Genomic DNA, 14,965 nt, shown 5'->3' on the forward strand with positions numbered 1-14,965 from the left:
TCCCGTTAGCGAAAAATACTTCCAAAACAAAAATTCCTTGGGTTATAAATACTTCTAGGCTGTCATCTATAATATTTGATAAACGAATGTTCTGGTTTCACAAAGTTTGAGCAGTATCTCAGTGAGATTTGACCTGCCACTTTTCTCTGTAATGGGTAGTAATAAAAATACCAGATTATCTTCAGATATTATGGTTTTGCATGATTGGTTTCAATGTTGGTTGATTGCATCTTGATAAAGCTGGTAAATATTAATGGTAATTGTGATTTTTAATTAGTTTCTGATTACTTTGTAGACAGCAGAGAACTTGCGTGTATGTGAAGTGTTTGCTGATAGTGAATGTGGAATTGAGAGGGAAAGGCAAGGAAGAAGTCAAATTCTTTATTCAGCTATCAGAGTGAGTTAGTAAAAATCTCCATTAGGGAAACTGTAAGAAAGGACAGTCTGTTCACCTCCCCTCCAGGGCACCATATGACTTATATTTGGCACGTTTTATCCTTTATTATACAAGTTAGGAGCAAATTCTGTTGCTAGAAAAAGTCTTCATACTTTAAAGTTGTGAAATAGTTGATTTTATGGTGGGGCACATGTATCAGTGTGTTAACCGTAAAACCCCTGGCTGCATTAGAGAAGAGAATCCATAAGAAGTTGTTGCCATTAGGTATTTGTTCTTATTTGAACTCATTTAATAGATGTATTCTACACATTCAATGCTATAATGTCTATTTTAGTGGTTTATAAGGAAACTTAGAGATTTTATAATCCTCATTCCTTGAAGGATTAAATTTTGTTCACTGAATTTAGAAAGTACTTAAAAATATTAGTTGATTTGGAATATGGAAACTAATTACTTTTTAATCGTTGTAATAGTATTCTTTTAAGCATAATTTTATCCTAAAATTAATGGAACTTTCTCTAAAATAGGTACAGTTTGGTAGTGAGTGGCTTTTGTTTCATGTACTTCTAGTCAGTTCATTTTCATTTTCCTGCTAAAGAGATTGTTTTGACTTGCACACATATTTTATTGTAACATTCTGTATATTTGTTGTTCACTGCAAAATAAGCACCCTTCCCTTTTTTACCCTTACTCCTTTTTTGCCTCGTGAAGCTTACAGTTTAGGAAGAACATACACATTAAACTATTAGTTGAATGTGTGAGAATATACTATAGTAGTTACAAAGGGGGAGCTGTAGCAGATTGCGTGGATTCATATCCCATCTCTGTCATTTATCAGATAATGGAACCTTGGGCACATCAGATATATGACCTTAGGCGTGTTATCCAACTTCCCCATTTCTCATCTGAAAATGAGGAGTATACAAATAAATACTTGAGGATTATGTAAATCAATACATTTTTAAGAATTTAGGGTATATTGCCTGGCACATAGTAAGTGGTCAATGAAAGTTATTTTTTGTTACTGTATGATTGTAGTTTTGGTAAAGCATTTTCAGTGACTGTAAATCAGGAGCCCTAACTTAGTGTGAAAGTTTCAAGTGGGAGAAAGAACATTCTAAATAGAGGTAGCAGCATATACAAAAGCCCTGAGGTGGGAAAGATCTTGTGTTGGTGTGGTAGCAGTTTAGTGGTGACAGGGGACCTGTGGAGAGAGTTATGGTCAGATAATTTACATAGAACCTCATAAGCCTTAATATTATTTTAGGAAGGTGTTGAGGCATTTCAATCAGTAGCACTACAACAATTACATTTTTACTTTAAAAACTCACTTTGGTTAATGTGGTAGAGTCTATTTGAAGGGAATAAGAATTGGCTTAATAAATAAAGATCTGTTTGAAGGATATTGAAGATGCTAGTGCTAGGGAAAGATAGATAATGTCAATAAACATTTAAAGTCAGTCTAGTCAGCTTAAGGTTTAATTGTTGAAGATCATAGAAGGTACAGATGGCATTTTGCAGAGATTAACATGAATAGGAGTAACTCTGAATAACTCATATTAAGCTGAGGCATAAGTTTTGTTTGGTATTTTGAGATAATTACTGCCAAACAGTCACATTAAGGTCATGATCTCAGAAATCTTCATCTGTATCCTCTAGGTAGGAGAAATTAACAAGAGATGAGAGCAAGAGAGTGAGTCAGTGTAGTGGTTATTAACATGGCACCATAATAACTAGTTAGTCAAGGGAAGTCTGACTTAGTTCATCACCTAGATTTTTGTACCTGCTTTTCCTGCCTATACTGTTTCCCTCTTAATCTGGCATTGAAGTCTAGGCCTCCTTTTCCTTATCACCTATTACCATTCTTCTAGACTTCCTAGTCTTGTTACTTGGGCTTTTTCTCACTTCTCAGAACTTGTGCATGCTGTTACTTATTCCACAAGTTTGCTTCCATCTCCCACCCATGTACTTCAACTTTTAAATTTTTTAAATCTTTTTTAATCAAGTCTTTGTTCAGACATTAGTTTTTTTTAATACCATGTTATAGTCAGTTTTCCTCAGACACAGATATTCCCTTATTTGTGTTCTTAAAGTACCTGTGCAGATTTTCATATTGTAATTGTTTATTTGCAGATAGGTTTCTTAGCTAGACTGTGACATTGTTCAAGACTTGGAACTGTTACTTATTCAGCTTTTGTATTCACTACCATATTTAAAAAAAAAAAAAAAAGATTTTATTTATTTGAGAAAGAGAAAGAGCATGTGGGGTGCAGGGGGAGAGGGAGAAGCGGGCTCCCCGCTGAGCAGGACCCCCCCCCCCAACATGGGGCTCCATCCCAGGACCCTGGGACCACGACCTGAGGTGAAGGCAGATGCTTAACTGACTGAGCTGACGTACCCCACATTATCACAATTTTTGGCATAATTCATATAGTATTTTCTTAGTATGTTCATTGAAATGTGAAAGCAGACCAGTCAGGAGACTAAAACAAACTAGTTCAGAGCTTAAACTAATATGATGGTAGGAAGAATGGCAAAAACAGATGTGAAAGCCATTTTGAAGAAAGGATAGAACTTGGATGTACAGAACAAAGCAAGAGAAAGTAACTTGGAAAATCAGTTTTAAATATTAACTGATTTAGTTTATTAATTATACTTCTCAGGTAGAAATGTTTAGAGGTAATTTAAAATTTGCTGCTAGAACCTTGAGTTACACCTGGAGATAGATTTTGAAACCAACCTACATTTGTTTGCTATCAGGAAAAGGACCACTCTGCCATGGATGTGTTTCTGTCCCTGGGAATAGGATTCCATGCCTGGGCCAGCATTTGCCAGCAGTATAGACAATAAATGATTTCAGAGTAAGTTCCTCTCCAGAGGCCTTGCTGAAGGAAATAATGTGTAAGATTAAATATCATCCTGCCTTGGATATGATATGAGTCTATTTTTTACCCTTTTATATGTGTTTTTTTCTGTATATGTATATACACATATATACACATATATTTTCAAGTTTTCATTTATAAAGTGTCCTACTTTTGTTTCTCTGACTTTCTATAAAGCTCCAGGCTTTGCTTTTCGTTCCTTGTTCTTTAATTGTCATCCGTTCCACCTGGAGCCTCTTTACTAATCTTTGAAGTTACTCGTTTAGATCATCGTAAGTTTGGGGTTTTGCACATTCTTTTTGGTGATTATTCTGATTTACTGCATTTGAGCTTGAAATACTGGACCTTAGGAATTCATTGCTAGTCCAAATTAAATTATGAAGAAGTATACTGGAAAATCCAGCCAACTTGGTGCTTCCATTCTGCCTATCACTTTAATCCCCCTCTCTCTACTACTTCATTTTGAGACCAAGTCTTTTGCGGGGTTGAGGGGTGGCATTTGGGGGGTTTAGACTGATAGAAAGGATTAGTGTAAGCTAACCTATGTGTATGCTTTCTGATTAGAGTTTGTAGAATCAAAGGAAAGATAAAATGTCTTTATTAAATGTTTTAGATCTGTGTTCAAAAAAAGCTTAAGAAACTGCTTTTGGTGTATACATATGTCATATCATATTTTTTCTTGGTAAAATCTCACGTTTTACTCTTCCATTGTTATAACATCGGGTATAAAAGTCAAGAGAGGGTGTGTCAGTTAACAAAATAGATGTAAGCCCTTGCTATGTTTGCTTGAAAAAAGCTGACAAATTACATATACCAAAGATACTATGGTATATATAATGTAAAATGTAGTATGATTTTATTTGAAATCTAAAAAAAATTTTCGTTTACCAAGTTGACCTCACTATATTTGGTATTACCAGTAATTTCAATATACTGTTGATATATCCTCTTAGAAATTGATAAAAATTGATTTCTAGATTCCTTTGATTCCTACTTATTCTCTTCTAGTAGATAATGTGAAGGCCTTACCCTTTGGTATCATCCATTCATCCATCCATTAGTGTGAGGTTTCTCTCAAAATAGATCCTTTTCTAACCATGTCTCACCGCGTCTTGTAGTCTAAGCTACTGTCCTTTCTCACTGCCTGCTTTTCCCTTACTCTTGCTTCCTCTTTTGTCCATTAGCTATTGAATAACTGCAATGGTTAAAAAATAAGATACCTGCCAAATTATGTTCCTGAAACTATCCCCAAGCCCTTTTGACTTCTAGCTCACATAGAATAAAATCCAAAAGTTCCCTAGGGCCTGCAAGGCACAACATGATTTGGGACCACCTTCAGTTTCTCCCATTCTCTCTTAAGTTCCTACTGCTTGAGTCACACCACTAAGGATCTTGATGTTGCCTGTCTGTTGAATGCTCTTCCCACAGGTCTTTGCCTAGTTGGTTCCCTTACTTCTCTGCCTGATTATTATCTTCATAGTTTCATCTTTCATGGCTAGTCTACAATGCTTTTCTTACCCCATTGCATCATTCTGTGTGGAATTAAAAATGGAATAAACTAGCTTTTGTAAGAAACTTACTATGTTGTTCTGTCCTTTCCTTTTTTCTTTCCTTCCTTTCCTTTTCTTTTTTCCTGTTTTCCTTTTTCTTCCTTTTTTGCCCTGGATCAGATAATTCTTTGTTTCGTCTTAGAACCCATTCCTGGACTTGTGTTGCATTTGGAGCATAGAATATTAACACTTTTTTTTTCCCGAAGTCACATAAGAATAATTAGTATTTTCACTGATATGTAATTTCTTTGTTGAAGCACACAAAACAAAAATGAAATTCTGCATATTTGTGTTTTCTCCTTCTCTCCCCTCCTCCCTCCTTTCCTCTCTCCGTCTCGTTCTCTCCCTCTCTCTCTCTCTCTCTCACTCTCTCACAGACATACACAGAGCAGTGAAAATCTCGTGTAGGAAAATCTCGTATTCATGAACAAACATTTCTGCCTTCCTTTGAGACATTACTTATGTTTAGTTTTACTTGCAAACAGTGAAGCCTCTTATACAATATTAGTACGAAATTTTCTATTCAATATACTTAATTGTAATTTTGGAATTCTGGGAGTCTATAATTGGTTTTGATGATAAATGTTATACCAGAATTGTCAAACGAGGAGTTTGCTTTATATGCATTGAGTTGATTTATGTGTGTATGATTTGATGAGAGGTAACCATGAATATTCTAGGTAACATGCCATTTCCCCATGTTTATCCTTAGAATTCAGTAATAATGGTCCTTTAAAGAGAATTAAATGTATTCTTAACTTTTTCAAAATAAACTTTTAAAATCTCATCTGTGAAGAGTCTTAATTTGTAGACTAAAGTGCTTTTTTTCACTGTTAACTTTTCTGCAATAAAACTCCCTAAAAAAAACACTTCTTTTTCCTGTTAAGGGATACTTATGGGTTTGGTGGATAGGCATATAGGATTCTACTCTCTGAAATTACATTCAGAATTACAGCAGAATTTTTATGGGATTTACCAGGGAGTCTACTACTAAAAAAGATTAAGTATATTCTAGCAAAATAATAAACACTTTAAAAATAACTTTCTGTATTTCAGACCTAAGGAGATTAATATCCCCAAAGCGTACAGCAAGTACGTACAGCAAGTCTAAGCTGTCATCAGACCATTGTTGATATTTAACTTAAAAATTTTCTCTCAGACCTCAAAAGGATGAATAGTTAAATATTTGTTCTTAAGAACTTAACAGGGACCTTAAAATATAAAAGCAATTATTAAATAGCCTGATGCTTTCAACAAACTTGCATGTCAAATTTGGTCATTAAAGACTGTAGCTTATCAGTTCACCATGTCTACCGATAAACAGTAGTAACTAGACGGTCTTATTTTGAAATGAGAAATAAAAGTAATTGTTTGTTTCTTAGTGATAATTGAAGAAAATACCCTTTTTCACAATGAGTGTATAAGACAGATGTCAAATTTGATGTGAGTTTTTCCCCCAAATTTTTGTGAAAAGATGTAGTCACCATGTATTCAAGTCTTTATAGATGTCTTCCATCATGACATTTCACTTTACTTTGCACTACAAAGTGCCATTGTTGGGAGACACATTGACCATAAATAACATAGTCAGTTGATAGTTTTGGAAACTTTATTAAGAGGTCATCCTAAGGAAGAAAATTAGCATGGGCTGCCTCCCTGGCTGAATTAGTAGAACATGCATTTTTGATCACAGGGTCGTGAGTTTGAGCCTCACCTTGGGTGGAGAGATTGCCTAAATAAAAGAAGCGTTAAGACCATTTTCTAGTATTGCCTTAAAAAAAATTAGTATAGATTTAGTAATTATTTGCATTGGTGTGGGCTCAAAATTATTAGTGTCAGATGTGGGAAAGATTGAAAAGCAAAAGAGGAATAAGCAGGTTACATAATAGAAATCATAAATTTACACCAAGATGATAAACATCACTGTTATGAGTGGGTGCTTGTAGCTTGAGATAAAGTTTTTAGTCTGCCATTATATGTTGACTCAAAAAGTGCTGTATCTCAATAAACTTAAATTGTCAGTGAAGATGATACGCTCTGAAAAACAGATCATTTACAAAAGACATAGTGATATCAAAGATACATGTGAAGATTTTAAATAATTAAACCCAAAGTTAATTTTTAAAATTTTCTGTGGGAAAATTTTATTTGAGGTTGCAAATTCTCAAGAATAACTGGTATATATTTCTTTAAAGTAAGTGGAATTATTGCATATGATAGGCTTTATTAAGTTTCTTCTCTTGCTTTTAGAGCCTGGAAGCAAAAATTTAATGTTATATCCTTATAGTTAGTTAGATTTATGACTTTTTCACATGACCCATTATTAGCCCTTCCTTAGTTGATCTGTTTATTTTAGTATTGTTTTACTTCATTTTCTGTTTTCCACATAGGAATTTCGTAAAGCTTGACATTTTCCAAAATATTACTCTTGATAAAAGCAATATTTTTGTTTAGGTGACAAACAGCATGTTTGGTGCTTCAAGAAAGAAGTTTGTAGAGGGGGTCGACAGTGACTACCATGACGAAAACATGTACTACAGCCAGTCTTCTATGTTTCCACATCGGTCAGAAAAAGATGTAAGTTAATCAGTTATATTGTGTTTATGCAGCAGTAAATGTTTCTTTGTGGTTCTGGAAAAGCAGTATATGAATTGCAGAATACCATGTTTGGTCGAGTGACTGTGTTATAGGCACAGTGCTAGGCCCTGGGGATACAAAAATGATGAGCTTACATTTTAATGGGAGATAAAATGTCCTGTGATTCTGAAGTTGGGATATGGCAAAACTGGAAGCCCTAAAAGACAAGAGGTAAACATGGTATTACATCTAGGTCATCAGTTGTTTTTCTTAACTTGCTATTTTTATATTAAGTAGGCACATAGAGTAGAAAGCAGATTTGCAAAATTTAAAGATATAATGGCAAAATTAAATGAAACTTTACAGTTGCTATGGAACCTTCAAGCTGTAAGCATAAACTTTAGTTAGTAAGAGCATCTCCTGTTCAGCTGTAGGAATGCTACTACAGAAACATTTTTGAAGAACTATATTCAGAACATTGAAGCTGTTATATTATAGAGGTGTGGATTAAATGCCTTGGAAGGCTGGTAGTTCTGTAATCCCATTTGGAATGAGGATTTAACACAGCCAAGTCATAATTAGCAAATTGATAAAATATTTTTAAATAAATTGTTATTTTCAAATTCTTGTAAGCCTTTTTAAATATACATATGTATACATATATACATAATATACTGTAGTAGTCAAACCAGTTACATTTTTGTACTTTGTATCCACACACCTTTTTTCTCCTTTGAACCCTTTTTAAAACTTGCTATTCCTAATTTCCCTACCTGTGTAACAATCTATTCTAGTTATTAGGCTATTGAGATTCTTACTTATGTTTAAAGCATTTATAAAATTCTAAAATATGTAACAAATGCTCTCATTTTTCATTAAAGTTGATCATTAGTAAATCACTTCCTCTGTTTTAGAATTCACAGATTGGCTTAATTTAGATTTAGGATTTTGGTGAATTTTTTTCTCCTTCTGTTGTGCTATTGCTCCCCTTTATTTTTATTTGAAAATTATTTCATTTTGTCAATAATGTATCAGTTATGTTATTAGGGCTCTTTTCAAAATATGTGGTGACTTTATAATTAGTGTGCAGTTTAATAGCTCCTTGAATAATGTCATCTAATTAATTTTCTGTTGCTTTACTTACCATATAGCTCTTTGTTCTTGGATGTAAATTATAATTGAATTTGTTTTTACTGAAGTTTCTATGTTTATTTATTCCCATGTTGATATTCTAGTTAAAGAATGTCATGTTGCTTGTAAAAACTATAAAACTAATCCATGCGTGTATTACTGTGATTGTATAGTACACATAGTTAAGTATACACATAGTATAGTACACATATAGTTAAGTTTGATGGAAAAAATGGTAGTGTAATATTACTTATTGATGAAAAGTACTCATTCTGATTAGGAAGATACAAAGCTTTCAAACTGAAATCTGGAATAAAGTATGTACAGAGAATGACAGAGATGTCTGTCTTCTAGAGAGCAGAAATACTCTTTATCAGAGGTTTTTAGTCAGAATGATTAAATACACTTATATATGTTGGTTATCATTTCTGTTTAGTTGTCATGAAAATAACACAGGATGATTTTCTTTACTAAACTTTTTAAATTAAGAAGGTAGTAAGACATAGAGATTAAGAATTTAGGGTCTAAAGCCTTACCCTTATGTGTATGGACCTTCGCTGGGCCTGTTGGCAAGAACACCAAGCCTCAGCCTTTTCTTCTTTAAGCAGGGAATAATAATAAATAGCTACTTAAAAATTTCTGCTGCTGCTGATACCTTTTTTGTAACAAAATAGTATAGGAACAGTATTGCAAATTTTAGAAAACATGCATGAGAAGGGAGAAGAAAAATTACCCTTAATTTTGCTGATCAGAAATAGTTTACTACTAAAATTTTAACTTAATACTTTAAATATTTTTATTTTAAAAATGTTATGTAAATCTCTGGAACATGTCCGCATATTTTCCACAAAAAAGTTTATACCAGTTTCTACTTTCATCAGCTATTACCTTTAAGTCTTTGCAATATACAAAAAAAGGCTTATTGTTTTAAAATACGTTAAGATGGGTCCCTGGATAGTCAGTGGTTAAGCATCCACCCTTGATTTTGGCTCAGGTCATGATCTTGGGGTCATGAGTTGGAGCCCTGCATGGGGTTCCATGCTAGGCATGGAACCTGCTTAGAGAGTCTCTCTCTCCCTTTCCCTCTGCCCCTCCCCACCTTAAAAAGTACGTAAAGATGTTGTTAAATTTACACACACTAAGTAATGTATCTTTTCCATGTAGTTACTGGCCAGTTGTATTTCTTCCTTTGTGGATTACCTATTTTTGTGCCATTTTGTTTTCTCTTGATAGGGTAAGTCTTGTTTATTTGTTAGTGTTTTCTATAAATTAATGGTCTCTTGTACTTTGTTACAAATATTTTCCCAGGTTTTTCTGCCTATAGTTTAGTGAGTGGTTCTTTAATATAAAAATATTTATCATTCTTACTAAATTTGACTCATCAGTCTTTTTATATTTGTGGTTTCTGTTTTTGAGATCATACTTAGACTTTTTCCATCTATTTTCTTCTAAGCGTTTTTGTGCCTCATTCTTCAGATATAACTTAGTAGTAAAATTTCTGCCTTAGAAGTAAAATTTCTGCCTTAGAAATGTATTTTGGTTGGGGTGCCTGGGTGGCTCATTTGGTTGATTAAACATTTGACTCTTGATTTTGGCTTAGGTCATGATCTCAGGGTTGTGAAATTGAGCCCTGTGTGGGGCGATGTTTTGGGTGTGGAGCCTGCTTAAGATTCTCTCTCTCCCTCTGCCCCTCCCCCACCAACAATCTCTCTCTGTCTCTCTCTTCTCTCAAAAAAAAAAGGGGGGGGGTATTTTGGTTTAAGGTGTGAATATAGTGGTGCCCAGTTCTCTTCCCTGTATTCTTCCCCCACTTTCTCAGTGAGCATGTCCAATATCTAATTGTCCCAACATCAGTTACAATTTAGATCACAGGTTAGAAAACTTTTCCATAAGGGACCAGATAATAGTATATTATGTGGGTATTTATATAACCATTTAAAAAGTAACAAAAAGACCTACATGTACCTACAAATACAAGCAGTGTGCTAGGTTTGGCCTGTAGGAAGTAATTTGCTCACCCTTGAGTTAGAGCATTCATTTAAGGCTAATTGAAATCCTCCCTTAATATATTTTAATGTCATGTATTCTTGGGCCTGTTTCCCAACTCTTTTGTTCTGTTTCTCATACTGATTCTATGGCAGAACTACAACATAGTTGAATTGCTGTTGCTTTATAGACTGCTCACATCTTAGGTAAGGTCTTTCATGTCCTTTATAAACATTTATATTGCTGATTTCCTTTTTTCAGAAGTCTAGGTCTCCTATTTCTGTTCTTTATGCTTTTTTAATAAGTAGGATTTTATTTTTGTTACTTTTTTCTGATTTGTTTTTTATTGATATAGAGAATACCTTTTGTGTGTGTTTAGTTTATAACCAACTACCTAACAAAACTCTTAACTAGTTTTTGTTGAATGGGAACAGGAACATGGGCTCTGTAGGTCCTGCTGTTTGATTTTATATCTCATTCGCATGATGTACTAGCTAGCTGTCCTTGGGGAAGTTACTCAGTCTCTATGTTTCAGTTTTTTCATCTATAAAATAGGAATAATAGTATGTGACTCATGGCTGGTTATAACTGTATGCAAAACTTTTAGAAGACCAGATAGTAAATATTAAGTAAATTTTGCTACTAATATGTAGCAAATAATAGTAATAAATTTTGCTATTAATATGTAGAAAATAAGTAGTAATAATAATATTACTCCATTTGATTCTTTAGTGTTTTTTTAACATAGTTATATATATCATCTGCAGATAGCAATTATTTTATGATAAAAACAATTGAAGAGAAAGTTTTTAAACATAAATGACTGGGATAATTTTGTAATTTTTTTTTCTCTGGGAACAGTGAGAAAATAATTTCAAATTCTAATTTATGTTAAAGAAAAACTGGCCAGTGATTCGGTCTTTAAGCCACTTACAAACAAAATCCTGATTTACCTTATCCATAAAGTATAAAATATAATTCTATCATATGCATGGTTGTAAAAGTATTTGGGAAGCTGTTCTTTATGTGACTCTATTAATTAAATTATGAAATAGTTTTTCAGGACTACTTCCCTTTCCAAGGCCTTTTATATCAAGAGATACCTGTATATATTTGTATCTTTCTATAGAATGCTGAATTTACTATTTGAAATGTACATTTAGTTTTATAAATACTACAAATATGTTATTTAAATGTTTTTCAAGATTAAATAAATCATAGGCAGATACAGACTTGATTTCCTTTTTATCATAATTACTTTCTTTTGGGGGACATTATAGAAAATTAAAAGCATTCATATAAGATGTTAATAGACAACTCTGGGGGGATTATATAATTTAAGCATCTTAAGAGTTATTTAAGTATATGTGTATTTTAATTGCTAACATTTTAAAGTCCTGTGAGTCTGTGTACTCACTTGATTCTTAGGCATAATTATTTTAAAGGCACAAACTTTTTCCTTGTTTTTATATATGCTGTAAAGGCATAAAATGTGACACCTTTTTCTTACATTCAGAAAAACTCATTAAACTGGTAAGAGTAGACCACTTCCTTCTTTTGACAAATAGCAACATTCTGAATGCATACCTAGCTTTTTTTTTTTTTTTTTTTTTTTTGGCAGAGAGGCAGGAAAGGGGGGAGGGAGCAGGCTCCCCACTGAGCAGAGAGCCCTATGCGGGGCTTGATCCCAGGACCCTGAGATCATGACCTATGCCTGAGGCAGAGGTTTAACCCGCTGAGCCACTGAGGCGCCCCACATACCTAGCTTTCGTACTTGTTAGCCTATAACAGTTATGGCTGCTAGGATTTCTTTCAGGACAATTAATAACCAATATTTTATAATGCGCATCTGTTATAAAATAAGGATACTTTTTTTCACCATTATTGTCCTTGGCGTGATTAGTATTTAACTGCATTTTGGGAGTCCAGGCTTGGCTGACGCTCCAGTTCATTGCATTCACATTCCTTTCTGCATGAAGACCTTGGCACAGTTTTCCTCTTTGTTTTTCAGATCTTCACATGGTTCTCTCTCATTATATCCATGTACCTGCTAAAATACCTTCTCTAAGAAACCTTCTTTCTTTTCCTAAGTAGCCTCATATATACTATGAATATTACGTCCACTGTATCCTTCTAAATTCTTTCTTGCATTTTTACAGTCATCACACCTCTTCACCTAAAAGTATGTGTTCATCAGTTGTTTATTATCCTCTCTACTCCACTAGGATTTAAATTTAACAAGGGCAAGGTCTTTGCCTGTCTGGTTTACTGATATATTCTTAGAACTTATATATAGTAATGTGCAGGAAATAAGGAATCTGTTAAAGGGAGGGAAGGGAGTTGATATTGAAATATAACAGTTAAGATTATTTGTAGATGATATTATTTACCTAAAAAACTAAAAAATCACCTTTAAAATTAGAAAATATGGGGGCACTTGGGTGGCTCAGTTAAGCGTCTGCCTTTGGCTCAGGGTTCCCGCATTAGGCTCTCTGCTTAACAGGGATCCTGCTTCTTTCTTCTCCTCCCTCTCTGCCTGCCACTCTACCTGCTGTGCTCTCTCTGTGTCAGATAAATAAATCTTTAAAAAATGAATGTATATAAATGTGGAGATTTTTATGACCGTGATAACCTAATAGAGTTAAATGTAAGTAAATCAGACTATACTCTAAAGATACTGGAATTAAATGTCAAATCGTTTGAAGGGAATCTTCTAAAAACCTTTGAAATTCATTGACATTCACAAAATCTTCAAGCTCCGTATTTAAAGACAAAAGCCTTTTTATAAAAAATGATATACTTAAAAGATCTATCAGATTGTGATATATGTACAAAAAGAATCATAAAATGTTTCATCTCAATAATAACTAAAAATTCATAGTTAGAAAATGATACTTTCTGTTATACTAGAAAGGCGCCTTTTTTTCCTATTTTTTTTTAAGATTTTATTTATTTATTTGACGGACAGAGATCACAAGTAGGCAGAGAGGCAGGCAGAGAGAGAGGAAAGGAAGCAGGCTCTTCACTGAGCAGAGAGCCCAATGCGAGACTTGATCCCAGGATTCTGGGATCATGACCTGAGCCTAAGGCAGAGGCTTTAACACTCTGAGCCACCCAGGCGCCCCAGGAGGTGCTTTTTTCATGGAAGAATAGCCGCTCTCTGAGAGGTCATTGAAGCAATTGCTGGGGAACTATAATTAATGCAGACTTTCTAAAACAGTTTAGAAATGAGTACTGAAAACCTTTTAAAAATGTGAACATTTCTTCATTCATATGCCTTGCTATATATTGAGCTCTAACCTAAAACTTAGACAATATAATATAAAGATGTTCATGGTCATATTTTGAATTTGAATGTTAAATGCTCAATAGGAATTAATTACATTGACTATTTCAGCTTGTAGTACACTTTTTTAAAATGCTCTTTTTAAAACTTAATGTTTTAATCAGAATTATTTGAAATACTGAGTTAAACCCATAGTTTATTTTTATCTGATTCATAAGGTACAAGGTCCTATGACTTGCTGTTTATCTGACTGTTCCTGCCTTCTTTTCTCCTTTCTTTTGTTCTTTTTAATGTATTGTCTTCTTATAGTCTTTCTTTGTGTGTCAGTTAGATGTCATTGTGATGAGTGGTTTCATTTTTTAAACCATACTGTTTTTAATTTTAAAATGTTCTTCAGATTCTGTCCTAGGTTTAGAACTTCTTTTCCTGGGGCGCCTGGGTGGCTCAGTGGCTTAAGCCGCTGCCTTCGGCTCGGGTCATGATCTCGGGGTCCTGGGATCGAGTCCCGCGTCGGGCTCTCTGCTCAGTGGGGAGCCTGCTTCCTCCTCTCTCTCTCTCTGCCTGCCTCTATGCCTACTTGTGATCTCTCTCTGTCAAATAAATAAATAAAAAATCTTTAAAAAAAAAAAAAAAAAAAAAAAAAAAAAGAACTTCTTTTCCTTTGTGGGTTTTTTTTTCCCCCCTCCCTGTTTGTATATATGTTATAGTCGAAGTTATACTTTGTTGTTTTTGTTCTGGATTAACAACAGAATTTAGAATTATGTTATTACCACACCTTTAAGTAATATGATCAATGAATTGTTTAAAGGTTATTTAAAAACTTCATTTTTTAATTGCTTTTGTGGTCAGGGAACTTTTATTTAACCAAACTTTCTTGTATTTTGAAGTAATTTGTTATTGAGAAAATACTTTCTTGACTAGACTGATTTTAATGTTTCCAAAATCTGTTTTAGGATTAAAGGTACATTTATTGGAGGGAATGATTGAGAAGTGGTCTCTATTAGAAAGCACAGAATAATTGATACCTTTGTGGTGTTAATGGTTTGAGGGCAGGACCCATATTTGCTTATTAAGTTTTCAAATATATATATATATATACATTTTAAACTTTTTTTGGTCATGGATTTCAGAGTTGTATCTAGTAACAGTGGAA

At 33.7% G+C, this 14,965-nt stretch overlaps 1 protein-coding gene across 8 annotated transcripts in view; it reads left to right on the forward strand.

Annotated features, from left to right (window-relative positions):
- CNOT2 (CCR4-NOT transcription complex subunit 2) overlaps window positions 1–14,965 on the forward strand; it is a 124,361-nt gene that overhangs the window by 70,281 nt on the left and 39,115 nt on the right. For 6 of the 8 annotated variants that reach the window (XM_059186310.1, XM_059186309.1, XM_059186316.1 and 3 more), the window contains one exon: window positions 7,287–7,409. In XM_059186310.1, the coding sequence (XP_059042293.1) occupies window positions 7,287–7,409 (123 nt within the window). Of the gene's footprint in view, window positions 1–3,157; window positions 3,259–7,286; window positions 7,410–14,965 lie in introns of those variants that run through there. The other 2 variants (XM_059186312.1, XM_059186313.1) reach the window with 1 other exon arrangement.

Source organism: Mustela lutreola, chromosome 8 (assembly GCF_030435805.1).
Source record: "Mustela lutreola isolate mMusLut2 chromosome 8, mMusLut2.pri, whole genome shotgun sequence".
NCBI lineage: Eukaryota > Metazoa > Chordata > Mammalia > Carnivora > Mustelidae > Mustela > Mustela lutreola.